At 35.2% G+C, this 27,792-nt stretch overlaps 1 protein-coding gene across 3 annotated transcripts; it reads right to left on the bottom strand.

The window, feature by feature from the left end:
- Positions 1-497: 497 nt before the first annotated feature.
- LOC129787870 (homeotic protein Sex combs reduced) lies at positions 498-27,792 on the bottom strand. Of its 3 annotated transcripts, XR_008750266.1 has the most exons (5): positions 27,347-27,788; positions 24,530-25,428; positions 14,106-14,129; positions 1,573-2,614; positions 498-745 (listed from the first exon to the last, which is right to left on the bottom strand). XR_008750266.1 is itself a non-coding variant. In XM_055823690.1 (4 exons), exons 2-4 carry the CDS (start codon positions 25,263-25,265, stop codon positions 2,310-2,312), a joined length of 1,065 nt encoding a protein of 354 aa, XP_055679665.1. In that variant the 5' UTR covers positions 25,266-25,428; positions 27,359-27,766; the 3' UTR covers positions 1,789-2,309. The 3 variants fall into 3 exon arrangements, 1 of the variants encoding a protein (XP_055679665.1); XR_008750267.1 differs by lacking the exon at positions 14,106-14,129 and having other exon boundaries at positions 27,347-27,792; XM_055823690.1 differs by lacking the exon at positions 498-745 and having other exon boundaries at positions 1,789-2,614; positions 27,359-27,766.

Raw genomic sequence — 27,792 nt, 5'->3', positions numbered from 1 at the left:
TCTTCCACTGATTTTTTTACATTTTTAAAAAATATTTTCCTATTTTTAAATTATTTTATGAGTTTTATTAAATAAAAAAAAAACTTTAAAAAAAATTTAAAAGTGATTAAATTGTTTAAAGAATTATCCAAACTCGAAAAAAAGGAAAATTTTTGAATTGTCTTACATGTCGTCGCGAATTCCTTTGACAGAAACTAATTTTTGAAGGGTTGCGACATACTTTTTGAGATGACCATGAAACTCAAGTTTCATCTTTGGTGAAATATTTGCTGAAATTTTCGGTGACGTCACTGACCCTCATTCACACTTCTCCAGGTGTGTTTTCACACTTCTCCGGGTGTGTAATAGCTCTGTCACACTTCTTTTCTCTCTGAGAAGATTGAGATATTTTTTACAAAAATAATTTTATTAAAATTTGTAAAGGGATTAAAACTAGCCTGATTGTTTTTTAAATTAGTTTTCTTAAAAATTATCTAAAAAATGTGGAACTGATATTTTTTTTTAATTTTCCCTCTAAATAAAGATATTTAAAAAGACATAGCGTAAAATTCACTAGTTAGATAGACTTAAGATTCCTTAAGAAATACTTGAATTTTCTTAAGATTCCTAAAGTTTTCTTAAGATTATTTAAGAAGAAACTTGAATGTTCTTAAGAAAAATTTAAGATACACAGAGCAGGAGATCATGGAGAAAGCCCAAGCCGATTTGGATAAATTAGGATGTTGGGCAAATAAAAACAAAATCACTATAAACCAGAAAAAGACCAAGTATATGTACTTTGGGAAAAAACATCAAAAAAATCAATTATGTTACAATAATGAAAATATAGAAAGAGTTGCAAACTTTAGATATTTAGGAATTGTACTAGATGATAAATTAACCTTTGAAAATCATATTATTGAACTTGTGAAAAAATTATCGGCCTTGACCGGAACAATTAGAAGAAATAGATATAAAACCATTCCAAAAGATATTAAATATTTAATTTATCACTCCCTTTGCGAATCCATTTTAAATTACGGTGCCCCAATATGGGGATGTGCAAGTAATAAATTGTTGAACAAGGTAAAAAGATCTCAAAACAAAATTGTAAAAGCCATATTTAAGTACAATAGACTTACAAGAACAAATATCTTATATAGTGAATTAGACATACTCCCATTAAAAGAACTAATAAAAATAGAACAAATTACACATGTACATAAAATAAAAAATCAAATGATCCACACACAATCAAAAGTAGAAATTCTCATGCAGGGGAGACGTACTAGAGGAGATGTAGTTTTTCCAAAAAAGCCAAGAACAACAAAATATGGCTTAAGATCAATTCTATATATGTCAATAAAAAATTATAATAGCTTGCCTACTGATATGAAAAATTTAGTCCACACGAATTCCAAATACTTTAAAGAATTGTATAAAAGTAAGAAACTTTGAGTTCCCCCCCGCTGTACTGTTATCGTTTGCAACTCTATGAATTAATGTACAACTTTTTGTATCATATAGCCTTAAAATGGAATTTATTCCATAGGCATGAATCTTAAGCAATAAAAATCTAATCTAATCTAATACTTAAGTTTTCTTAAACGAAACTTAAGATTAAGAATGAAAAAATCTTAAGTTTTGCTTGAGAAAACTTAAAAATCTTACATTTTTCTAAGGAAATCTTAAGTTTTTTTTAAAGAATCTTAAGAAAACTTTAAGAATCTTAAAAAAAAATTTTTCTTAAGGAATCTTAAGTCTGTCTGAATAGTGAATTTTACTGATAGTTTTAGTTTTTAATAAATAATTTTCATGAATTAAAAAAAAAGATTAAAATTTGTTCTAACAGCAATAGCAATCAAAGGAAAAATTTTTCATGAAAATCAAAAATAAATTTTCTGCAAAATAATCTTCAAACTAGAAAATTCCCCAACTCTATGGTAAGAAGTCTGTTTTGGGTGTTGAATGATGAAGGATGAATTACACGGGGAGTGGGGGCGGCAGGAAAATTGAGGAGGGAAGAATGTGCGAGGATTTAATGCGGTGTTATGATGAAAATTTCTCTGAGATGCCATTCCAGTAATTTAGATCATTTTTTCTCACAGCAGCTGTATCATGTACATGATTGAGAGAATCCCTGGGCGTCCGACGCCCCCAGAGAGGGTGATCTCTTGGGTGCCACGAGATCAGAAGTCTTGTGGATACTTGGAAGAATCAGAATTGCTGCTGCCAAACAGCACGTTGTCCTGATTATTCTGGTACCCCTGATATGGCTCCTGATACAGCTGATTGAGTCTCTAACCAGTACCCGAAAAGTGCCACGCGTCCTATGCGCTCAGGTGTGCAAACTGCGATGGGTGGATGTCAAATTGGTAGGGATGCCCATACGGGGACATGTGGTAAGGTACAATGTTCATTGATGCCATCTTGTGCTCCTTCTTCCACTTCATCCGTCGATTCTGGAACCAAATTTTAATTTGTCTTTCCGTGAGGCAGAGGGCATGGGCGATCTCGATCCGTCTCCTCCGCGTCAAGTATCGATTGAAGTGAAACTCCTTCTCCAGCTCCAGCGTCTGGTAGCGGGTGTAGGAGGTTCGTTGGCGTTTCGTTTCACCGTTTGCATTCACCGTACCTGCAAATTGAACAAGAACCCCTCATTTAATCTCATCTTGCACCTCAATTCTCTCGCATTTTGCTTTTATTTCTTCTATTTTGCGTATAGTTTGATTGCGCAAGGTGTGTCTGTGCCAATTAAGAGCCCACAGACTATATACGCGAGAGACATCCCATGAGCTCAACTCTTTTCAAAAAGACATTCCCTCCCCGTGAAATTTGCAAATATTTGGCCTTGCCCATCTTGTTACCAACTCTGTAAATTTGCAACACTTTGAGGAAGATTTACAGCCACACTTTGTACCTCTTTTCTTGGGATTAAGGGCAAATCTTGCAAAGTTTTTTCGGAACACTTCCGCAAAAATGTGTTACAATAAAACCACAAGGGGTGTCCTTCCTTGCAATTTTGTTCTTGAAGGTTAAAACATTCGCAAAAATCCCAAAAATTCTTTGAAAAAGCTCATTTTGCCTTTCTTCAATATAATTCTAGTTTTCAGAACTTTTCCTTGCAAAGAAAATTTTCGTAAAAGATTTTAAAAGAACTACATAACTTCTTTTAGTTAATAATTTTTCCTTAAGAGAGATTTCTTTTTTTTTAATTTTTTTAAGTAATTTTTGGGATTTTCATTGAAATTTCTCAGATGTTCGCAAAATTCCCAAAAATTCTTTGAAAAAGCTCATTGGGATATTCTTCAATATAATTCTAAGTTTTAGAACTTTTTTTTCAAAGAAATTTGTCGTGAAAGGGTTAAAAAGAACTATATACTTCCTTTAGTTAATAATTTTTCCTTTGGAGAGTTTTCTATTTTAATTTCTTTCACCGATTTGTGGGATTTCCATTGGAATTTCCCAGATAAAAATTTCCAAAGAATTTTCCCGCATTAAAGCTCACTTCCTATAAATAAAATTTCCCCAATTAATACAATCCTCCCCGCGACACAACAAGCAATTAATAATGAATAAGAAAAACCCACAAAAATCATCTTTGGAGGTATAAATGGCGCGAAAAAAATGTAAGAAAGTGCGGGAAATTTGGAAAGTGTGAGGGCGATGTGAATGTCGCCAAGAGGAAGAATTTATGATGATCCCATTGGGATTAAGTGTGAGCTCATAAATATGTCTATTAGCGTTTCATTTGTTTGTATTGGATGTAATTGATGATTAAATTTTAATTTACAGCGTCGCTCTTCCCACGGCATCGCGGCGCGAGAGGATTTTTTTTCTCCTCACACATCCTTCATGGCGCGATCTTTCATCGTGCAATCTTCTTGTGGTGTGATGTGATCAGGGGGGAGGTATGAGGGATTGTGCAATGGATGGTGACCCCAAAATGCCTATGGAGGCTACGAAAGACAGCATCAGCTGTTCCATATGTGTGTGACCACCAGCCGCGGAGAAATCACAGAGAGAGAGAGAGAGTTTTCTTCTTGGTTTTCTTACAAGATGGAATGTTCCTTTGGAGACAAATCACCGAATTGTCTCTTCGACATGCGGATGACGCAATGGATTCCTCACTGCTGTGTGGCTCTTGCCGTGAAACGTGCTACTCGACAAAATTCCTCAAGAGACAATCTTTGTGAGACTATGAGATTCCCCATTGTGGGGATCTATGCGTGGAATCACGACGATCACCACCAATATTCATTCCTTCTGTTTTTTTTCTTTCTTTCCTTGCGCGCACGACGGGCATGTCACGGAGGAAGAGTCACATCGCCGCAACTCTAAAAATATGTACGCAACATACATATATCTCCACATCCATGTGAATTGGATCCCGAGACTTTGGCAAACAACCACCTGCTCGCTCATATCATTCGCGAAATTGATTTTGACAGTGTCACTGTCCATTCGGATATGTTACATACATCCCAAAAGAGAACTCTACTATGTAGGTATGTCTCAAGACAAGAACAGAAGAAGAAGCAAATTTTGTTGCCTCACGGGAAGACCCTCCGCCTTTCCTTGTCCATCACTCACTCTATCATCTCTCCTCCCATGCCGCTCTGAGAACTTTCTTCTCGTGCCCAAGAATAGCTCTTCTCATTGAGAGACGCCACAGTCGGGGAAAATTTATTGTTCTCCGGTGGAAAATGATATCAATTTGCAAAAGGGAAGAACATAAGGGGTGGTGAGTGATGGTATTTTGTGAATGTTGTCTCAACATGAGGCAATGCATGCCACTCAAAGGCCCAGGAATGTCATTGCATATTCATTAAATTTTTGCACAAAACTCTCCTCATTCATTCATTCATTCACTTTATGAATAGTTCCCTCAGTATACAGAGACATATTTTAAATATTTTGCGAATTTGTGGTGATTTCAGTGTGATTTTAGGGATTTTTGACATTCTATGTAATGCGTTTAGTATTTAAGAACTTTGTTAAAAGAAAGAATTTTGTTAAACCTTCTCTAGGCTCTAGATTAAAGTTCAGCAATTCATTTAAATTTTAAAAGAAGATCAAACTTTGAATTATTTTTCTTAATTTATGATTTTTCTTTCAGAGTTTCTCTACCAAAATGAGAAAAAAAGATCAAAAAGGATCAATAGAGCCTAACTTAGGCACCTTACAGTTAGGGCTATCACCTCTAGGGGTTTAACCCGAAGACTTCGGGTTTCGAGGTATGATCTCCGGGCTGCGGGTTTAGGATGAATTTTTCCCCGCCACAGGATTTTAATGTTTTTTGCTTTAACTTTTGGCAGTATTAGAAAACTAAAAAAAAAATCTGAAATTAAAATTAAGACTCTGTAATTTATGAAGTTTCGATTTTCTTAGCAAAAGGAAAATCGTCTAAAGTCAGATCTGAATTATTCTAAACCAGAATAAACTTCTTTAAGCTAGACTATAGTTTTCTTAAAAAAAAAAAGATCAGTTTCTAAGAAGACTGATTTTTAAGAATCAGTCCTAAGATTTTTAAGCAAGACCTTCGTTGTAGACTAGACTTCAGTTTTTTAAGGTCAGGTTTTTAAGGCTAGATCAGGCTGAATTGAGTCTGAATGTTTCTTAAAAGTCTGACTTAAAGGAACTAGGGTTCGGTTTAAAAAAATAGGCCTGGCTTAATAAGCGACTTAACTTTGTTTTTTAAGTCAGGCTGAAGTTTTTTTTTTAAGTCAAACTTACATTTTCTGAGGTATTTCACAATTTACTTCACGCTAAAAAAAAAGTTCGCGAAAAAAATTTGTTTAATAAAAAAAAACTAAATAAAAAATTTTATTTAAAAATAAATTTCATTGCCTATCGAGAGATCGACGTAATTTTTAGTCTTACGGATACTTAAAATTTTAAGGGGGGTTAGGTAAAATCTCCGTGGTAACCTTACTTACAGTACAACCCGGCGCCTCCATTTTTATATAAAAAATAATTTTAAATCTCATTCCAGAACACGCTGATTTTTCCTTGGCTTCAAAAGGTTAAAATAAAGAGTTTCCTGTGAACTTTAACTTTTCCATTTAATTACCCAAAGTTCATACCAAAAAGAATTTAATTTTAAAGTAAATTTTTGTTGCTTTATGCTTATAGAAGTCTTCGCGTGAAAAACACCTCAAAACAGAAGTTAATAAAAAGCCGGTGAATGAGAAAACTTTGCCCCCAAAGTGAAACTTGCCACGCGTTGGTAGTGAATTAAAACCTCTGCAAGACAATGGGCCAAGTGAAATGAGCAAAAATACAATTATGGGGCAAAAAATACTCATTTAGCCTATCTCACGACATGAGACAATTAAAAAAGCTGTGAAATTTCGCGCGCGCAAAGTCTGAAACGAGTGGGGGGCTTCTTTCGTATATCAAACGTAGGAAAAGACGTCTTGTGGTGTTTTCTGGAACCCCCTATGGATTGGTCGGGGGATCATTGTTCATCCACAACCCCCACACACACATAAATGTAGCTGTCAAATCAAATGAAAAACTATTGCTGAATTTTTCCCATCTCACCCAAAATGGATTCGCCATGTCCATCTGGTGGCAGCCATGCGGGGATGAGGGGAGATTTAAAAAGAAGAGATGAAAAAAAAACATTTTCCTGGGATTCAGCTAAAGTGAATTTTCCAAGGATATTCATGCGTGTGATAAATAAAAAAAATAGTTTGGGGCATGATTAATGGAAGATAAAAAAATGCGAAGAGGAAGGCATTTTCGGGGAGTCGCATTTGCCAATACTTCCGCGCCACTTTGCCCATGATCGACACATCAATTAATTTTGGCTGTTAATTAAAAGCTATTAAGTATCTCGCCAATTTGCGTCGTCGTGAGGTGAGACGTGGGAATTTTCCCTTCAACAAAATGCCAACATTTTCCACCCAAAAGATGGGACCCCCCTGCATGAATGGGGGCGGATTCCGACGGGAGTCATGGCAGCCTGTCAGTCAAATGCGTGACATTCCATCGAGTGGTACACATTGTATTACAAACGGGGGATGGCATGAGAAGAGAGACCCTCTTCAGCACAATGTGTTACACCATGGAATTCCACATCCAATATCCATCGTACAATGTAAAACTTTTGCCAAATGGCTACACATCGCATACATACATAGTAGGAGGAAAAGGTTCTCAAATAAACCAACCCTGTGGGTGAAATAACATTCAAACTGTGAGTGCGTATTACACATTTCTCTCCGTGCGATGCAAATCATTTTTCAAATTACCTACACACCCCCGCACCCTCTTGAGCCCATTGCCTTTGTGGAATGCTTGACATCTTGGCGGAAATATCCCTCGAAAAAAAAAAACAAACCCTCCACGCTGGATTAATTTCCAATCGACGCGCAATCGATACAGCCGAGAGGTTCTTAAAGCTTTCACATTGTGAAACTTTAAGCAAGATCGGTGACCTTCTTTTCCCTCAACATCGTCAAGATAAAAATCCACCCACTCCAGAAGCTATTTTTGGGGGGATATGCTATGTATGTATATAATATTAAATAGAGAAAACCGCCTGAGAGACACGGAGATGACTGAATAGAGATGGAAAGACGTTCATCAATCAAAATCCGACCACTTTTCACGACAGGCCACAATCGATTCGCACAGTTGGACAAGCAGGAAAAAGAACCCCCCACACATGATATTGCTATTGTTGTGTTACTTTTTCCATGGGGCGAGCGACGAGGGGTTGGTGGCTGTGTGCAGTGCAAAAGAACTTCCTCCCCGGGTGCTTCAATAATAGATAACACTTCGCATTTGTTGTTTATTAATCAACTTTCTGCCGTAGGTCAGTGTCTCAATCGATCGGGGAAAACTTGCCGGCACGCTGCTATTTTGTGATCAATGTAGAGTTTTTTTTTGGTCTTCAATCTCTCTTAACATTTTTCTTAAGAAGTTTAAGTTTTATTTTATCTGAAATAATTTTTCTTTCAGAAGAAAATTCTTTAGAAAATTTAAGTAATTTTTTTGAAGCAGATTTTGTATTCTCTTTGTCATATTTTTGACTTCAATTTCTCTTAATTTTTTTTCTTGTGGCTAAAAGAATTTTTATTCTTTGAAAAAACTTTTCTTTTACAAGAAATTTTTCTAGAAAATTTAATTATATTCTGTGGCATATTTTGTCTGTTCTTTGTTTTTTTATTTGTCTTCAATTTCTCTTAACATTTTTCTAGGGAGGTTTAAAAGTTTTTTTTGTCTGAAAAAAAAAACTTTTCTTTTAGAAGAAAATTCTTTAGAAAATTCAAGTAATTTTCTGGAGCAAATTTTGCCTTCTCTTTATCTTCAAATTCTTTAAATTTTTTTTGGGCTTTAAAAAATTTTTATTATCTAAAATAATTTTTCTTTTAGAAAAAAAATCTTTAAAAAATTTAAAGAATTTTCTAGTGCAGATTTTCTCTTCTTTTTGGTCATCAAATTCTTTAATTTGTTTGGGCTTTAAAGAACTTTTATTATCTAAAATAATTTTTCTTTTAGAAGAAAATTTAAAGAATTTTCTAGAGCAGATTTTGTCTTTGTCTTCAATTTTTCTTAAAGCTTTTCTTAGAATAAGCCTTTTTCTAGTTTAGAAGCTTTTTACATCTGAAATAAATTCTTCTTTTAGAAGAAAATTCTTTAGAAAATTTAAAGAATTTTTTAGAGCAGATTGTCCCAAAAATCCATTAAAAAATAATTTCTCTGCTAATCTTGATCTTGAAAATTGTCTATTTTTAGATATTATTCATAGTTTTTTTTCATTACATCCACCACATGTTTTTTTTTAAATAAATATTCTTTAAAAAATCTTCTTTATCAATTATCATTTACTTTTAATTTAACCAAATATTTAATTCATCATTTTCAATACAATTTATCGATTTAAACTTTGAGTAAAAACCCGCGATTCTGAGACGTTTTATTTAATTTTCTCAGAAACCGGAAGAATTTATCTGTGCGCATTAATCGAAAGCCTACGGTTTGAAATTTCGATTTAATTTCCGTAAATTAACACCCAGAATAACTTGGTGAATATTCGCGATGAAATTGGCAGCTTTTTTCGACATGGTGTGGCACAGCAGTTGAATGATAATTGATACCTTCGACTCTACTCACTTCTCATTCGCATATTGCATCGATTGTATCGTACTGCGGCAATCAAATAAATGCATTTGCAATGCGCGAAAATACGGTATGAAAATCATAAGGAGATGCATCAAAAAGTAGCGTCAGATGGGGGCAATTTTGGCATGATGAAGAAGAGACGGCAGAAGCCAACATTAAGTGGCAACAAAAAGTGGCCACAAACATTCATTAAGACAAGTCGGAGTCAATTGATATTTGATTGATTGCTTTTGGCTTCTTATTTGGACTGGGTCTGTCTCTTTAACCAAGGAATATTTTGTCCAAAAACTTTCTTTCTAACGCGTGTAGTTAGCACCCAATTGTGCGCCTTTTGGATTATGTATACGTTTATTCTATAAAACTCTCGAGACATGGCGAGAAATTCCGAACACGTGCTTGAAAATTCAACAATACAAATAATTTTCTGTTGGCAGTGATTAATAATTAATTTTTAATGCTAACACGAATTTGAGATTCTTTTCTAGCCTTCTTATAAGCATTGTAGCTTTGGGAGAATTCCATTGCGGAGGAGTCGCGTGAAGCGTTGAAGAAAGAAGGAAGAAAAAAATGAAAAGGAAATGCCCTGGCTTGTGTGAAATGCGAACAATATGCGGTCCTTTCTTGGTTTCACATGGAAAATGCCCCGTCTGGTGTGGCTTTGTGCTTTTGCCCTCGAAACACGGAACATTTTGTACCAATTCTTCCATGGATAACCCCGTAAAAGTCTCTCCCATATGGCTCCGTGTAGCAGAGTTGAGATGTGGAAACTCTGAAGGAATTTTGTAGAAAAGATTTTAATTTCTCAATATTCTTGGTTTTGTTCCTCACAAGCTTTTTAACAGAATTTCTTGAAATCTTGTAGAGAAAAGAAGGGGCATGTCATCACAAATTTTAAAGATAATTCTTTGTAGTAATGAATAAAAGTGATTAGAAAAAATATTTAGAGCTTTAGAAACTGTTGAAGACACACATAAAAATCTCGTAACTTTTAGTAAGGTAAAGGTTTTTCAAACAAAGTAGGTACCTACATTATAAAGATTTACAATAAATCAAATCATCGCTGAAAAAATATAATGATTTTCTTAAATGTTTTTTTTATATTTTATTTATTTATTTTTATGCGACATATAAGTATTTTTGAACATTATGCGATTTTTTGCAGTTTTTTAGTAAATTTTTCTTTGTATTTTTCACAAAAAGACAGTAATATTTTGTACTTATTTGCCCCTATGTTCAATTTCAGAAAGAAAAACATATCAGAAATTTAATAAAAAATCCTATATATGTATCTAGAAACTTTTCAACTCTAAACCGTGGTAATTCCTTTTTTCGCTCCTAAAACGTGAGAGAAAAGGGACCAAAAATATAAAGGGCCTAGAGGACAAAATTCACAGTGGATTGGATGAATTTGAGGACACAGCAGGGGTTGAAGAAATAAAGAAATAAATTTTCTTTAAGTCAAAACACCGGCTCAGGGGTGTTTATCACTTTCGGCCTAATATATCAACATTCTCGTGATCCCTCGATCTTGTGTGCGCCTTCCCTTCCCTTTTCTCTCTCTTTAGGCCACCTTTCTTCTTCTTATATGCCATCTAATGTACCCCAGCAATGCACTACGCTCTTCATTCATCATTCATTCCATAACCGAATGGCCCATCGCCCTCGCTCATAGAGAATTTATTGGGTCAGCAATGTGTTGATTTAGGTAAGTGCCTTATGTGTAGTCTCTCAAGTGGCTCCTAATTGAATTTTATTCTTCTTCTTGTGCATTAAAAAGCGATTAGCGCGTGTCTCTTGGCACAGTCCAACCCCCTAAAAGAGGCTCAATGGCAAATCCCATAAAATCATCATCCCTCACTAAAATATGCAAATTCTCACGAGACACGGAGGGGATGAATCCACCCCTCAAAGAATTAAAATTAATCTGCTAAATGTATGGAAAATTTGCTGGTGTAAAAAGGGCAGTCTTCGAGTGCAAGAGTTAATTATTTTCAAATTAACTCTTGCAAATTGCAAGAAAAAAAGGTATTCGTGAGATTAATGCAGCCTTAGTGAGACCGGTCTCTGATGTACGCGCGCACAGAGCCTGGAGCACTGCGTGCATCCAATGCAGTTGTTGAGAAGTCTCGCCAAGAGTACCAGCGAGACCGTTTTGACAATAACAAATCCCCCTTCTGATATGGAGAAAATTAAAAGTCGTATAACAAATTGAAATCAGTTCATTAAGTCTTCCGAGATTCTCGCAAGGGCTCGCCAGTGTCTCACTGTGTGTGAAAATGTTGCAAGGGGGTGTTAATTGAGGGATTTGAGACCATTTTTAGCTGTGATTTTTTCTATTTAATGGTACAGTTTATTAGAAAAATTCATTAAAGTTATTTAAATAATTAATTCAATAGAAATCTTGACGAAAAGTTTGATACAACGTCGCTGGACTTTTAGAAGAAACAGAGTTTTATCCTTAAGATTAAATAAATTGGCAATACCTCGAGCTCTGTAACAACTAGGAATAAAAATCTATTACTAAGGGATGGTCACGTTATTTTGGAAACTCTATCGAGCTAAAATACCATTTTGCTGTGTACTCAGTGACGTCACCGTACCACGTGGCACATCACTTTGTTCACATTTTTGACAACTAGCGCCACGATTGCTGATACTCGGAATTAAGATTTAACACCGAAAAAAACAGTTTTTGATCGATTTTGTTCGCCCGAGTTTCCAAAATAACGTGACCATCCCTTACTTTTAAAAAATCTCATCAAGGTAATAACTACGAAAATTACTTTTAAAAAATTGTCTAAAACACAATTCAAAATATTAACCCATTCGTGTCCACAAACACTGAATGCTTTCAGAAAAAAATTTTTTAGTCAAAACATTTTCTTTAGTCTCTTCTACGTAAACTTAACGTATTTTCAGATTAGAAAAATATTTAAATTTGTTTAAATTCGAGACGAAAAAAAAGATTCACGATTAGGTTAGCTTAGCGTATGACCCAATGTGGGCAAAAGGGTTAATGACAAAGTAAAATTTAGCTTGTAGAGGGGCGACCGTGGGTGATGAATTGGATATATTAAAAAACGGATTTTCGGTCTTATTCTCGGATAATTAGATTTTATTCCCGGCCAACGTTTCGGACTGTTTGAGTCCTTCCTCAGGGCAAGTAATAGACAAAATTAACCACGTCAAGAAATAACAAAAAATTCACTACATCCACAACACAATCCTCCTTATCTTGTCTCATTGGTGGCCAATCTGTACAATTGGCCACCAATGAGACAAGATAAGGAGGATTGTGTTGTGGATGTAGTGAATTTTTTGTTATTTCTTGACGTGGTTAATTTTGTCTATTACTTGCCCTGAAGAAGGACTCAAACAGTCCGAAACGTTGGCCGGGAATAAAATCTAATTATCCGAGAATAAGACCGAAAATCCGTAAAATTTAGCGAATTTATTTAATTATTCAGCATTAATTTATAATCAAACTGTGGTTTTTATCTAAAAAAAAACTTTTAAAATTTAACAAAAGATCTTTTATACATGTTAAACCCTTGGAGAAATCTTGTGGTCACAGTGGCCAATTAAATTTTTTAATCGTTTAGTTTAATGAAATTTATTTTACTTATTAAGATATATTTTACATCTTTTATGTAGTTTGTGGAAAGAAAATCTGAAAAAACGTTTCCTTTTAGAAAGAAAGTAAATGTTAAAGTTTGAGGTTAGAAAATCGGATTGTCCAAAGATTAAAATTTATGGTTAATTTTAACGATTTTTTAATTGGAAGTATACTGCGGAATATCACTGTTAAAAGGGTTTTTTCTATTTAATTTAAAAAAAAATCTCTAGTCTATTCTTTTAATTCATTCTTCCTAAATTTCTTTTATTATCTCTAATTTCTCCTCAATAATATTTTTTTCCAGAGGACACAAATTCCCTCAATGACTAACCCCTTGAACCACAGAGATGATCGCGCGGGTTTTTTGAGTTTTGTATGCACGATGCCAGGCAACATGTTTTGGGGCCCTCTTTGGCAAGGAATGCCGAGTGGATGCACAACATGGAAGGCAAATGGAAATGGAAACAAACATCGGCATCGCGGGGAAAATTGCAATTCGCTCTGCACCCAAAACCGCCCATTGCTGAACCCCCTCGCGATCGTACACGCGGGCAGCTGGATGGAAGGAGACGCTCGCGGAGTGAGATGGGCAGAAAATGCAGAAAATGTGGCATGACTGCGAAATTCGCGATGGTGTGGCGATGCTTCATTAGAGGCGGGATTCATTTTCGAGTTTTGCTAATAAAACGACCATATATGCATATACATAGCGCGCGATCCCTCGACGAACGGGTTTTGGTGACCAAAGCACGCGAATCTCTTAGCTTACAAACCAAAGGAGATAAGTCGCAACAATTTCCGCGGATGTTTCGTGACCTGTGAGGTTGACGCGGTGCTCCGAATCCCATGGCCCTCACGAGAGAAGAAGTTGGTAGCTCGCACAGCATATTTTGAATTTATTGCTAATAATAAATTTTTCTCTTATGCGAGGAGGGAGGGGGATCTACCTCCTCTCCCCTCTTTCGCTTAACCGCAAAATTAATTCTTTTATTTTCATCCCAAAGAGTCATCAACTCATTGAACGTCGAAATTACTTTATTTTACACACCGCCATGGTAAATTAATCACACACGCGATTGAGAATTGTGAACCCCCTTGGATTTTTTTTACCACCACCCGCCCCCCCCCTCGCTATGCCCAATTTGGTGGGAAGAAGAAAATTAAGAATGAAGCCAATCTCCAAATAAAAAATATGTTTATACAAAAACACCAAACATACACACTGAGATAAAAAAAAATTAATCTCATTTCTCTTGGCAATTAGTTTTGAGACAACAAAATATTTATAATAAATTACCAAAAAAAAATCAAGGAGTAAAATAAATAAATGGAGGGAAATAAAAAGGTGAAAATAAAAATAATAAAAATAATTTACCGTCACGGATTTTGTCCCGGAGATCTGAAATTTCGAAAAAGTGTCAAATATTAGTAAAAATATTCTTTTTTTTTTGCAGCAAAAATAATGTTTCTTTTCTGGTGGGAATAGTGGGCAATTTTGGGGGGAATCTTGTATTGGTCGCTCAACTCAGTGTCTTTTCATTTTGTTACGACGGATCTCATTTAGCCTACAAAATCAGGCACATAAATTATTTATTTTTCGACTCAAGAAAGCGTCTCTTAAGAATAAGAAAATAAACTTAAAAATAAAGAAAAATAAGTATTTGTCTAAAAATGATTTTTATTATCAAAAAATCAGTTTATTTTACACGAAAAAGGCTTCCACTTTTTTTTCCCTTCGTGTGAAGGCTCTTCGCGGTGGGTGGGGGGAGGTAGAAGGGTATGTCAAAAGGGCAAAAGAAGTTAATTTACACACCATCCCTATTAATCTCTTCCCTCTCACAAGAACACTACCAGGCGGATTGGTGGTTGCCCTCTTGTCTGATTCCACAACAACATGGGATTTGAGGTACTTTCCACCCTCTATCCCTCGCAAGAGGCTGCCGAGACGCACCATCGGCTGTAGAATGATTTACGCACCTGTAGGAGTGCCCGCATGGAAAAGTTTGCAAAGAACTCTGCAAAAGGGGTTGATAAATGGGGGGTGCGATTGAAAAGTATTCACTGAATAATTTTATATTTTTTATTTATTGAAAATTCATTTAGATGTTAAACCGTATTCAATGGATGATTCATCAAAAATATTAAATTATTGGTTCTAAAGAGAGTCATATTGAAGAACAAGAAGCCTGAAAAGTACTAAATTGAGACCTAAAGCATATATACTAAATTCAACCCAGAAAAATGTATTCGCCTTTTGAGTCCTAATAGGGCTTAGATAATGAACAAAAACTCTGGAAAGTACTAACTTCAAATCTAAATAGTACTAAATTCAAGTCCGATGTATACTAAATTTAAGCCGATAAAAGATATTCAGCTTATAGTAAGACCGTGTTTATTGAAATAAAATAATAATTATAATATTTTGATCTTTGAAACGAAAGAATTCGGGTTATTCGCCAATATTGAAATTATTCGTTAAAAAAAATGTTCAGTATATAAACACCTCTTGATTCAATTACAATCTGTTTAAAATTTAAATTTTAGTTTTAAAGGTTCTAGGAAAATAATGATTAATAAAAAAAATATATTTTTTTTAAATTATCTTTTTATATTAATTCAGAAATTAAAGAAATTATGCTATTTTTTTTAGGCAGAACAATTTATAGGCAGTCGTGTTTTCTTTTATGCTCAGCAAATTATTTTATTTAGTCAGCAAATAAATATTCTGTCAATTCTATTTGTTTTTTTTTTTATTGTCTCGGGTTTCATCTGGAAGATGATTTCCCAATTCTATTTGTGAATAAAAATAATTTTCATTGACGAAAAATATAATCTTTTTACTGAACAGTACCTATTTGCTGACAGAATACAATTTTTTACTGAGAGAATGTAATTAATAATTCAATTTATATTCATTATGAAGACTCCAATAGAGGAATTGAGTAAAATTTATAATTTCAAAATAATCTTTAACCCTCCCAATTATTTTTGGCACTTGAGGAATTTATTAGAAAAACTTTTACATAATTTGTTTTGAGTTAAATCTGCAAATCGGAAATGTTTTCGGCTTATTTCATGGTCAGTTGGTTGGGATTTTTTCTTCTTTTTACATTTAACATTTTAGGAAATCAGCGATGAAATGAGGAAATAACGCCGTATCAAATGTCATGATTTTTCCCTCAAATTCCCCGAATTTTGTAAGTTTTTTTTACATTTATTTGTGGATTTTTTTCTGATAATTTCAAACCCACGTGGTATTCAGGTGTAGGAGCTTTTAACATGAGAAACATGCTTCTCCTACATTTATAGAGGAACGAACTATCAGTTGATTAGCATATGAAATTTGGCACTATTCGCTCGTGTCATCAACTAAAACGTTTGCTATGAGCTGACACGCTAAAGTGTTGGTTTTGTAATTTATGGAGAATGTTTTTTTTGAGGAGCACGAATGATTAATTTGATGAACTATTTATTTGTCTTTAAAAACGTATGAAAACACTCCCACTAAATGGAGAAACTCGTTGCCCCCTGACATCGGGAAATCTATTCAATTTATCCACCATGCTCAAGACATTTTGCATGAGCACGAAATGGCGTGCTTTACTCTATTTTGTCTCATTCAGCTTCCGCTGTGTGAGTGTGTGTCGTTTAATAATGGGACTTGTCAGCCCCTTTTTATTTTCTTCTCTAGTTTATAAGTATATACATGTAGTTGAGATCATGGGAAAGTCTCTTTCGCAGGGGCAAGAAAAACGGGGGATGCACTCCCTCAGTCAATTTTCATCCTGTGTGTGTGGGAGACAAATAGGGTCAACTTTTCCGAACATACAACACTCTATTGCTAATCTCCTCATTGGAAATTCATTAGGAGGTGCCTCCGCAGTGGGAGATTTATGTGCCCCAGAGGTTTTGAGATTGCCCCGCAAAAGTCTCTTGCTATATGTGGGAAGGTGATATTTCCGTGAAATGTTGGATGGAGGGGAAAATAAGTAATGAAAAGGCGAAAAAAAAGACACACAGAAGAGGTTTTCAATTTGCATTGAAGAGCTATTTTTTTCTTATTGGCCAAAAGGAAGAGCGCGACCATTTGGTTGTGGCATTTAGCGCACGATTCGCTAGTTTTGTGCTCCGAAAAGTGCCTTTTCTTTGCGGTGTGCTCTCGTTGATAAGGCGGAAAGAGCGGCGCGCACACACCACTTTATATATAAAATCCCAGCATGGAGATTCACTATGATAATTTTTCAGGTCAGCATAAATCAATGTGACGGCTCTTGTGGGCTCTCACTGTGGCGCAATGATTTGGTTTTGCAGGGCGTGCGGGGCTGGGAAAGGGGGGAGGTGTGCACGGGGTTTATTGGATGATTGGATGGTGAGGTGCAGAAAAAAGCGCACGTTAATTTGCTATTAAAATTCAAAAATGGAAGAAAACACACGTTCGTCGTCGCTTGGAGCAATTACCATCGTTTTGACATGCTTTTCTCATGCCCCCTCGTCATACATATATATGTTGCGGAATTTTCATTCCATTCCCTCTCCGTTCAAAATCATCTCATGTACTACAACATGCATTTCTTCCACGTACTGATCTCTCTCTTTCTTGTTTTTTTTTTTGGTCCCCTCTGGACCCATATAATTGTCGTCCGTGGTTTAAAAGAAATTTCGTACATCATCCCAAAAAGGTCTCCGCACCTCCCCGAATAAAACAACATTTTTTTTCTTGCAAAAAGATGTACCAACGAAAAGCCCGAAAGCTCTTTTTTGTGAACTTATTGCACATACGTGGAATTTTCTTTTCGCCAAAGAAAAAACTTGCTCTCTCGGTGCAATTATGCTAATGACACGCGCAATTATACTTTTAGAGGCATATATGGGGACGATGATGGAAGGTTTTTCTGCGTGAACGCCGAGCACAATGCCAGCTTTTTTTTGCCTTCCGTGTGTACCCTTGCCCATGAAAATGAAGCAATTTCCAGCAATAATTCCGCAATTAAATCCCTCTTACTCTGCTCAAATATTCAAATTAGCACATAATTGGATTGAACAAAATAAAGTAAAAAATATAAAATATCAAGTGAAAGAAATAAGCAACAAAAAAGGTGCACAGACTTTTCCTTTTTTCCATTTATTTTAATTATATATATTAACAAAAATATAATAATACAAAATGTCTCTTTTACATTGGAAAAAGTCCCAAAAATAAAAACGAGAAAAATAAGCAAAGATAAAAAAAGAGAAGTATTTGAATGTTAAAACAGCAATTTTGTTACTTGTTTGTTCTCTTGCATCCCACTCTTTGAGCACTTACGATCTGGAAAAGAACAAACGGGAAAAGAGATTTTATTTTTCATCTGCATTATGCTCTTTTTTTCGGGTTGGTGCATAAAATGGAAAATTTGTCACTCTTCTTTTGGGGTTACTGAACAAGAAAAGTCAAAGGGGTGCACAACTGGCGGAATTTGGATGCAATTATTCGGAATAAATATTCTTTAGATCATTTGAAATGAATTTAATTTTAATATTCATTATTCATGAATTTCACAAATCAATAAATTCTCATGAAAATGTTTTTCTTTGTAATTTAATTTAATTTAAACCCTCTGCCAGATTGAAAAGTTGGAGCTCTTTACGATTATATGTACATAAATGCAGATATAATATTGGTTAGATAGAATTATTAAAATTCTGATGACCTTTTCTTTAATAAATACAGTAAAAAATATATTGGGGAGTTTTTAATATTAATTCTGATTCATTAAAAGATTATTCTTTAATCGCAGAATTATTCTAAATATTCCTTTAGAATTTTAATAAAGTTATCTATTTCATAATAATTCTTTTAGGAAATTCAACCAGGAAAGATTTTTCTGGTATTCAATAAATTTTTAAAACAAATAAATGTTATTCTAAAATATATCTAGAATTCAATCCCAATCCATTTCATTTGTTTTCTTTCTCTCTGAAAGTTGTAAAATTCTTAAATATATTCTAGACATGTTTTCTTCATCATAACCCTTCTTCCGCTTCTGGTCAGTTTAGCAATGTATAAACATTTTCATTTATTAACTCATTTCAAACCCTAAAAGCGAAGAAAAGAATTCAGTGAAAAATTGCAAAATTATTCTCATATCCCATAAAAACCTATTAGCTTTTACATTGTTGCAAAAAAGCACGCAAACTTTTTGGAATTTTTAATTATTTCGCACCTGAAACAATTAATATATAAAAAAAAATAAATTGAAAACAAAATGCATTTTAATTTATTTAACACCTTGTGTGTGAGAAATCCGTCTCAAAAATTTATTGGCAATTTATGTAAATTTGTATAAAAATTTAAATGGAGGCGCAGAATTTGCTAGTTGTGCGCCCCATGATGTGTAAAAATAGACTCCTTTCCGCTTTGAGGTGACAAGCACTGTGATTTTGTCGTATTAAGTCGAAAGGAATAAATAGCGCTCTGGGGTATGCTATGTACAATACAGAGGAGGTATAAAAGCTATAATTTTTAATTGGTGGATTTCTGACCAGCAAATCAACTCTTGGAAAAAACATGGCAGAAAAATGCGGGTAAAGCAAATGTTTAAACAATTAATCTCACAGGCAAATGGGGGCTTGAGTGGAAAATAATGTGCACTTTGAGGAGTTTAATTCACGAATTAATACATAATTTAATATTATAACTTTTGATTAATTGGCTTACAGGGAGCACATATACCCAACTATGTACATATGTAATGCGCACCCAGGAAAAATCCACACGGCAGCATGGAGAGAAAGAACTGAATGGGACGTGGAGATAGTGGAGGTGAATGATGAATTTACGTGGTTTTTATCGTGTCAAGTATTATAAGAAGGAGATTGAAATTCGCGTGCAGCGAGTTCATGTATTTTTTCCCCCGCGCCGACGTTGCTGGGGCCCCGTGCATGGCGAAACGGGCACAAAAAAGGTCTGGCTTTTCGAAAAATATCCTCCAAGAGATCCCCAATAGATAGACATTCATTAGCGTGAGCTTGAAATCCGAGCGTTTGATCGATTCTTCGCCAAGTTGAGTGTTTACCCTGTCGGCCAAGTTCAACCCCCTTTACCCAAAGCAGGCTATTCGAGTGGCAACAGCAAAGAATTCTACTTTTGGGGCTGCTAATTCCCCACATTTTAGGATCCTCTCCCTGCGTCGCCACAGGGAGAAATTCGATTTTTTTGCGTATGCATGAAGATGACCAAATGGCAATTCAAATTGGAGCGCCGTTCAATCGTGGCCATTACCTATTCATCATATTTAAATTGTATGTGAACTTGAAATGATATAAAGCGACAAAAATATGTGACTTCACCGTGAAGGATCAAGTTGTTTTGATTCTAGATTAAAAATTTGAAGATAAGAGATTATTTTGCAAAAAGTTTCATTAAAAAAAATGATGTAATTTTAGTAATTGTTTGGGCTTTCGTAAGAGTTTAAAATTAAAAAACTGATTTAAATTTCACATTCATTAACCCTTAAACGACTAGTGGAAAAAATTACGTTTCAATCTGTTCCGGATTTTCGAGATCTATAGGTTTTTGCTTTATTTTTTATCGAAGTAGATAAATATTTTGATTAAAAGAAATAAGTTTTCATAGGAAAAATTAGAAAATCCAAAAAAAAACTAAAGAAGCGAATAAGTTTGACCGTTATGCTAATTTTTGAATTTTCACTTTTTAATTTTTAATAAAATTTTTTTGTTGTTTTCGGATTTACCTAAAATTTCTACACAATCCTCACAGATAACTATTGAACTTAATTCCAAAGATTACCAGAATTGTTGAACAATAACACGAAATATATGGGGGTCAGTTACCTACCCTTCATGGCAATCGAAGGGTTAACGAACGACTAAAAGCCGGATGAGAATTTTTATTCTACGAGTTTTATTAGTCTCTTAACTATAAAAACGTTAAGGAATTTCAAAAAAAAAATCCTCTTAGACATCCGGTAAAGGATATTTTTTCTCTTCCGGAAGTTGTGTATCTCATGAAAAGCTTTTCTAATTTATTAATTTAATTTTTTAAAGCTTTAACAATATTTTTTTCGTAAAAGCTTAAAAATAAAATATTATTAGAAAGAAAAATAATTTAAATAAAATAATATCTTAATCTATGCGATTAATCAACTCTGTTGATGAATTTACTTCCAGTGTGTGTATATGAAAATGAAGGGCATATACGCGAGCATGGATACAAGAATATCCAATCTCTATGCAATTCAGCATACTACAGCAATGCATATGAATGATGATGCGCGGTTAAGATATTCATTGGGATGAATGCATTGATGGCAAATTCAGTATTGAGTTGCCTCTCATTCAAAATATTATATTGTTTTCATCACTGCATTTTGCTCCTTTTTCGTGTACATTCATCTCCTCTCTCTTTTTTTTCTTTTCTTTCACTGTGTTTGGGGAAGAAGGCAAAAAAGGCAAATGTTGATATTTTCAATTGTTAATATAATATTCATAAGGAGTGAATTTCTTTACGCACTTCTCACGAGGAAGAATCTCAATCACCTCGCTATTTTAAATAAATGAAAACACAATTCAACATGCCAAAGACGTCAGACTTTGGGATGAGGTTTCCGTGGATGCAGAGGGAGTTGAGAATTCGATGTTTCTGTGTAGCTACATCGGGAATAAATATTGAAAGGAATTATTCTTCGTATAAAGAAATACACGAAGAGAGAGAGAGGGAGAAAGGTATAGATAGGAATCACAATAAAATGTGAGATTATTCCGTGAGGAGTGGAAAATTGTATTTAAATGTTACCTATATTAAAAAGCTCTATATATGCGCGAGTGATTATAAATTGAATATTTAGCCTGCGTGTGAGAATTAATTTGTCTGATTTATTGAAACAATTATGTGGCTCTTTTATCTTGCACGCAGAGAAATGAGTGCCAGAGAGAGAGAGAGAACTTTAACGATTATGGAGCTTTCAAAAATGTACATATGTGCAAAAATATGTATGTGCAATTTTCCACACCAAAACCCCGCGCGCGCGTATACACCATTTCATCATTAAAATGCCGTCTGGTGCCAATGAAAACACTTTAGAGGAGCTACTGCCAAAGCGATATTAATCCCCACTGTAAGGTTGATTTTATTGGAATTTTTCTACAAATAAACATCCTCCGGAATTGACTATGTGGATATTATCTAATGAATCGAAAACTCATCCACATTATAAGCAAAACATTCACTCCGTGTTGGAGGAGTTTCACTGAGAAATTGTGGAGGTATTACAATTTATTTCACAAAAGTGTGCTTTATAGAAAGTCTTTGAATTTTCCCTGAAATGTGCTTAAGAATATAGAATTTTAGCCAAGACACAATTTGTGCTATAAAATATTTTATTTTATGCTTATAAATCAAAATATTAATGTAAAAAGAAATGTTGCAGAATAAAATGTAATTGTATATGAATTATTTTACAATTTTGTTTGAGAATGAATAAGTTAACATAATGATGATTATTATGTGTCTTGAGTATCACAAAAAAATTAATTTATAATATAAAGAACATAAATTCTTTTTCATTAATTTGAAAAAAAAATCGAAAAACAAACAGGAATTAATTAATTAATTCAAGGGGCTAATCAATTAGGCTTTAAATTCATTTTGATTTTACAAAATATCAAGGTTGAATTTTCCCGACGATTTTTTCCTTTTTGTGAAACAGCCTGTTAGTGTTGTGGTTTAAATACTTTCTTCATGTCTTAATGAGTCAAATTTTCATCTGGCCCAGGATTCCGTGCGTGATTTTCTCGCACCTTTACCTCCCCACACCCCCACAAAATGGCCCACGCATAGATATTTGGCGTGAGTGATAGACAGGCAACACTCGCATGAAGAGATTTCCCAAAATTTTTAACTATTTTGACACGATTATGCCTCATTTGAGTGCCGGTACCCCCCACCTACAACTTCTAGCTGGAGCTCCACATCTGTGTGCCCCAGGAAGTGTTTATTTTCGCGCATAATATTGTTTATAAGTTTTTCTTTTCTTCACTTCATCTCCTTCAAACTCCTTCAAGTGTGTTTCAAGTGCGATATTGTCGAAGTAAAATAAACATGGCAAGTGCGAGGTGTGTGGTGGTGGTGAAAATGTGCCACAAACGCGCGCAATTCACCTAATTTGCCTACAAATATTGTCTTCGGTGTCGACAAGTGATTGCACGATGATTGAGAATCATGTCTTGGGAATTAACTTCATGAGCCGATGCGATGATTGAGGCTATTTTGCCATCGCGCGTGAAAAGACATCACGAGAGAGGGAGACGTTTGGGGGGGGGGGGAAGACGTTCCTACCAGACAAGAACTTTTGCATTGAAAAGTTATCTTAATTTCAGATGGGATTTTATTGGTTTATTATTAAATGTTTTTTATTTCTAATTCTATTTTAAAAGTGCTTATTTAAGAAGTAAAAAAAATGTTTAAATCAGGATTAGTAAGTTCTGAAGAATGTGTGCTACATAGAACAATTATGGAAAAATATTTTTACTTCTTTTGTGCCTTTCCATTATTTTTTTTTTATTTTGTGAAAATTCTAAGTCAATTTTTTATGCTGCCTTTATTTATTTATTTTATTTAAGTAAGAATTCAAAGATTTAAACTATTTAAAATCCCATTTCACATTTTTATTCATTAACAATGAAATGGAATGAAAATAAAATTATTGTAACAAAAAACATTTATACGCCAAAGAGTTATTGAATTGGTAGATTGGTAATTAACCTTTTTATTTATTACTAGTAAACCCTAGCCCCCAATCACGTGTGAGCAAACTCCATTTTGAGCTATAACAGGGGGGCGTATATTACTAAGGGGAATGAATAATACGGTACCCCGAAAAATTTTTTAAATAAAAAAATCCCGTTATCTGACCCTTCAGCAGGTAGAAATAGGGAAAAATCAATTTTTGTGTGGGGGCGCTATAAAGGGGGGTTGGGGCGGAATCCCATATAGCGCTTGCAACTCGTATTGACCCCCTCTACCCCCATACCAAATTTCATCAAGATCGGCCCAGCCGTTTCGGAGGAGTTCATGTGCCACAGACAAACAAACTTTTCAGCTTTATATATTAAGATTCCATATTTTTAAAAGTCTTTAAAATTGACTTTAGTATTTTTAAGTATTGAAAAAGTGAAGATTTATAAAAAAAAGATTCCTCTTAAATCCCATTATTTATTAGAATATTAATTTATTCTTTCTCTTATTTGCGAATTATTGGAAAGTTCTAATTTCAATAATTCTTTTTCAATCAATAAATTTATAGAACAATGCTGAATATGAATCTTACAGAAAATTTAATTATTTTAACAATAAAACATTTATATACTACAAAGAATTTTTGAAAAATTATTCGTTTATTAACCTCTGTATTAAATTCCACATTTAAAAGTCTTTATAAACGAATTTCAAATTTGTTTTTATGTGTGATGTACAGAGGTTTGTAAAGAACAAATAAATGCTAAAATAAACTGAATAAAAAAATTATTTTTGAGAATACTGCAAAATCCTATATACATAATGAGAATTGAATCCTATTTTTTTAATAAAAAAAAGTTCTAAATCACAGCTAAAAAAGCTCATAATTTTTTTTTGGAAAATTCTTTTAAGTTCAAGAAAAACTTTTAAAATAAATTGTATAGAATTTAGATTCTTATTTTCTTTTCATGAGAAAGGCACAAAACTTTCAATTCTTGCAGACAGAATGTAAAAGAAATTACTAATCCTGATCTCGAGAGGAAAAAAGAAAGTAAAATACTCACTTTGTCCCAGATGAACCCTCTTCATCCACGGATAGATCTGCGGTGGGCCGGACCCTTTCTTGGAGTTATTGCTCTGGGTCCCACCCCCGCTACCACCCTCATTGCCGCTCTCGCTGGATGTGTCTGATTCCCCGCCATTGGGGCTGTGCAGGGGAACATTGGTCGTATGATTAGCCCCCAGGCCGGCCGCGGGGTGATTTGATGTTGCATTCGTTGAGGAAACAGTTGAAGTCTTTGACAGGCTACGTGCTACATTCTCCACCACTGTGCTGGGGGACAATTTGGGGCTGATATCACGCGCCGTTGTGAGATCCTGCGGACTTGAGATGGACGTACTGTTGGTCACACTACCTGTGCCTGACTCCTGCCCGGCGTACTTGCAGCTGGTCGAACTGAGACCCTGCTGCGGTGTCTGTGCCTGCTGTTGTGGCTGATTGGGCAGGAGAAGTCGCTGTGGCTGAAGTTGTGTGTAGTCCACCATGTCACCGCTCTGAGTTTGCTGCCCACCCAGGTAGTTTTGATTGTAGTGCGCCTGAGGTGTACCTGGGTACAGGTTGGGCGTGTAGGAGCCTGAAAAGTACTCCTGTCCGGGTTGACTTGCACCCGAACTCCCACTCGTTGCTGTTCCATTGCCCTGATGATTTTGCTGATGTTGCGCCAGCTGCGACTGTGGATAGCACGAAGCTAGGGAGTTCACAAACTGATAGGAAGACATGGCAAAACTTTCGGGGTCCATTGCGTGGCAGTCTTCCAAAAACACCCTTTACTTGTTTTTTTTTTTTCTTTTTCGTTATTAGTCTATGGGGGTTGTTTTCTCGGTCACTTTATAAATTTTCTTAAATGTTATTTAAAACACTGTACTAGACATCAGTGGTGCGATATCCGGATCATAGCTGAAACTGAATTTTTTTTATTTTAATTCTAAAAGTTCTTTATTCTTATTCCTTTTCTCTTGTAAAGCTTCTTAAGTGAAGGGGGTAAAAATTACAAGACATTGGAATTTTTAATAATTTTTTTCTGTCTCAACATAATGTGAGATCCGGGATAAAGCAGATTGAGGCCATTGGCCCATACGACCAAAATGTACTTGGGAATCCCTTCTGGGGGTCCTCGGCAATTTACACATTTCTCTCTTTCACACACAAACTTGCATGAATAATGGTAGAAGAGGAAAAATGGAAGAATGAGAGCATACAAGAGAACCCATCTTGAGACACCATTGAACTTGCAATTTTTTGTTGTTGCTTTCTTTTATTTTGAGTCTTTGGAAGAGGTTTTTTTTCGCGAATCGCTTTAAATTGCCTTGTTGCACCCCTTTTGCATCCCATGCCCCGTCTGCGCGGCATCGAAAAATCGCTAAAGGGCTAAATTGCCCATTGGTTTGAAATTATACGTTCACTGTTGTGACCTTTTTTTGTTGCCTTGTTTCCTGCTGAAACACAAGATTGCGGCCCATTGGTATCATCGTACTTTCTTCGACAATTCGCGCGCGAGGATCATGCAACGTTGCCGCACCATGGTTGTGGTGATAGTATCGCCCAGGTATGTTCTTTCTGCGGGTATTCGCGGTGTAAAGTGCAATCGGGTGTAATTGCCGTAATGGCTCTATTTTGAGATTGGGCACGATTGAGCCCTCGGAGACGCTATATCGTCAAAATAGAGACATTATGGGGATTGCAACCGCGGTTATTTTTCGTTTTTTTTTTTCGGTGGGTTTACAGTCAATTCTGGAGCTGCGAAAAAGTACTTAATCTCATGTGGAGTGTAATGTATGATGTTTCACAGCATAATCTCACAGTGCAAATGCTTAATTTTAGGCACTAACCCGGCGGAGTTGAGGCAAAATTGACTTGGGCGCTTCCTGAAGTCAGGAATTTCTTATGCTGGAAGATCGCGATTTAATTTGCACACAAGCAGCGCACAAGGTATATGGTGGTTTGCAAACCCTACAATTTGGCCATCTTGTGGGAATCACGTTCCAGCTATGTACATATATAGCACAGTGTAGGTATGTAAGCGAAGGACGGGGGAATATCGAAGACTCCACGATAGACCGTCACTTTCCATTCTCACATACTTAATCACAACTTGTAATCATATCAATTTGTCAGTTAATCAAGAAATCATTAATCAATCGCTGCAAGAAGTTCACTTGGTGCGCCTCCGCCACTCCAATTGAAATGTGGATGTTTGTAAACAAGAGGTGGTAATTGTTATAGGCCCACCGACTATCTTTACGAGGTGCCAACACTCGATTTTTTATTTTTATTTTACTTCTTCAATGGATTTTTAATAGCTCCGGGTTTTGTTGTTCGACCCTTCACACTTGAGATTTTTCCACTATACAGAGGGCTCACTCTCAAATAAATTTATGGCTTTAGGGGGTAAGATGAGGAGTACTACGGGGAAAAAAGAGAATTGTGAGGGAACCCATGGGATGATTTATGCAACCAAAAATGTGGATTTCTTTTCAATTACGCGCCCAAATGGCGGTTAGCGACACGCGGTTTTGCCAAGGTATATGCCCATCTATAATTAAAGTGGACACCATCCACTGTGAGGTCGATGTAATCTAATAAAATTACACACTTAGAACATGATCAAGAAGTCACAAGGAGAAAATTGGCACATAAATCATGAGTTATTTTGATGTCTGCCGTGGCCCCCATTACGAATTTTAATTTATTTCAATTGATCCGTGCATTTTTGGTCAAGCCAAGAACCCCAAATGTCTGCTTTTTCCTTTGCTTTCTCCCAAGACTTGTAACCATTCGGAGAGCTTCTAACATGTCTTAGCAAATTATTAGTTTTTCTAACCCTTCTAACTACCTCCTAACTCCTAATTCTTTTTTTCTTCCTTCAATTCTCTTAAGAAATAAGGACCCTTTTGGGTCCTCTAAAATCCTCAAAAACCACTCTTTGATCACTTTTAAGGAAATTTGGTCACTTCTGAGGAACACTACATAGGTTCCCAACACTTAGGTCCAAAAGCTTTACATTCAAAGCTCGTATCAGCTTTTGAAACTTTTTTTTTTGTTAGTTTAAGAGAAGTAAAATTCCGCACAACACCAACCACACGTTTTTTTTGCTACAACAATGTCGCAATCGATGACACAAAACTAATAAGCAATGTTGCGAATATGAAGTCAATTAATCACCACAAGAGGAGTCCTACAAGCACAAGCACTTTGCACATCGGGTCCCAGAGACCGCGGACACTTTTTCGAAGAGAGTGTGTTTTCTTTGAGCGCCAGTGTTTGACT

The sequence above is a fragment of the Lutzomyia longipalpis genome, chromosome 1 (assembly GCF_024334085.1).
Source record: "Lutzomyia longipalpis isolate SR_M1_2022 chromosome 1, ASM2433408v1".
Taxonomy (NCBI): Eukaryota; Metazoa; Arthropoda; class Insecta; order Diptera; family Psychodidae; genus Lutzomyia; species Lutzomyia longipalpis.
The sequence above is the reverse complement of the archived record's forward strand: the minus strand, read 5'-3'. Positions and strand labels throughout refer to the sequence as shown.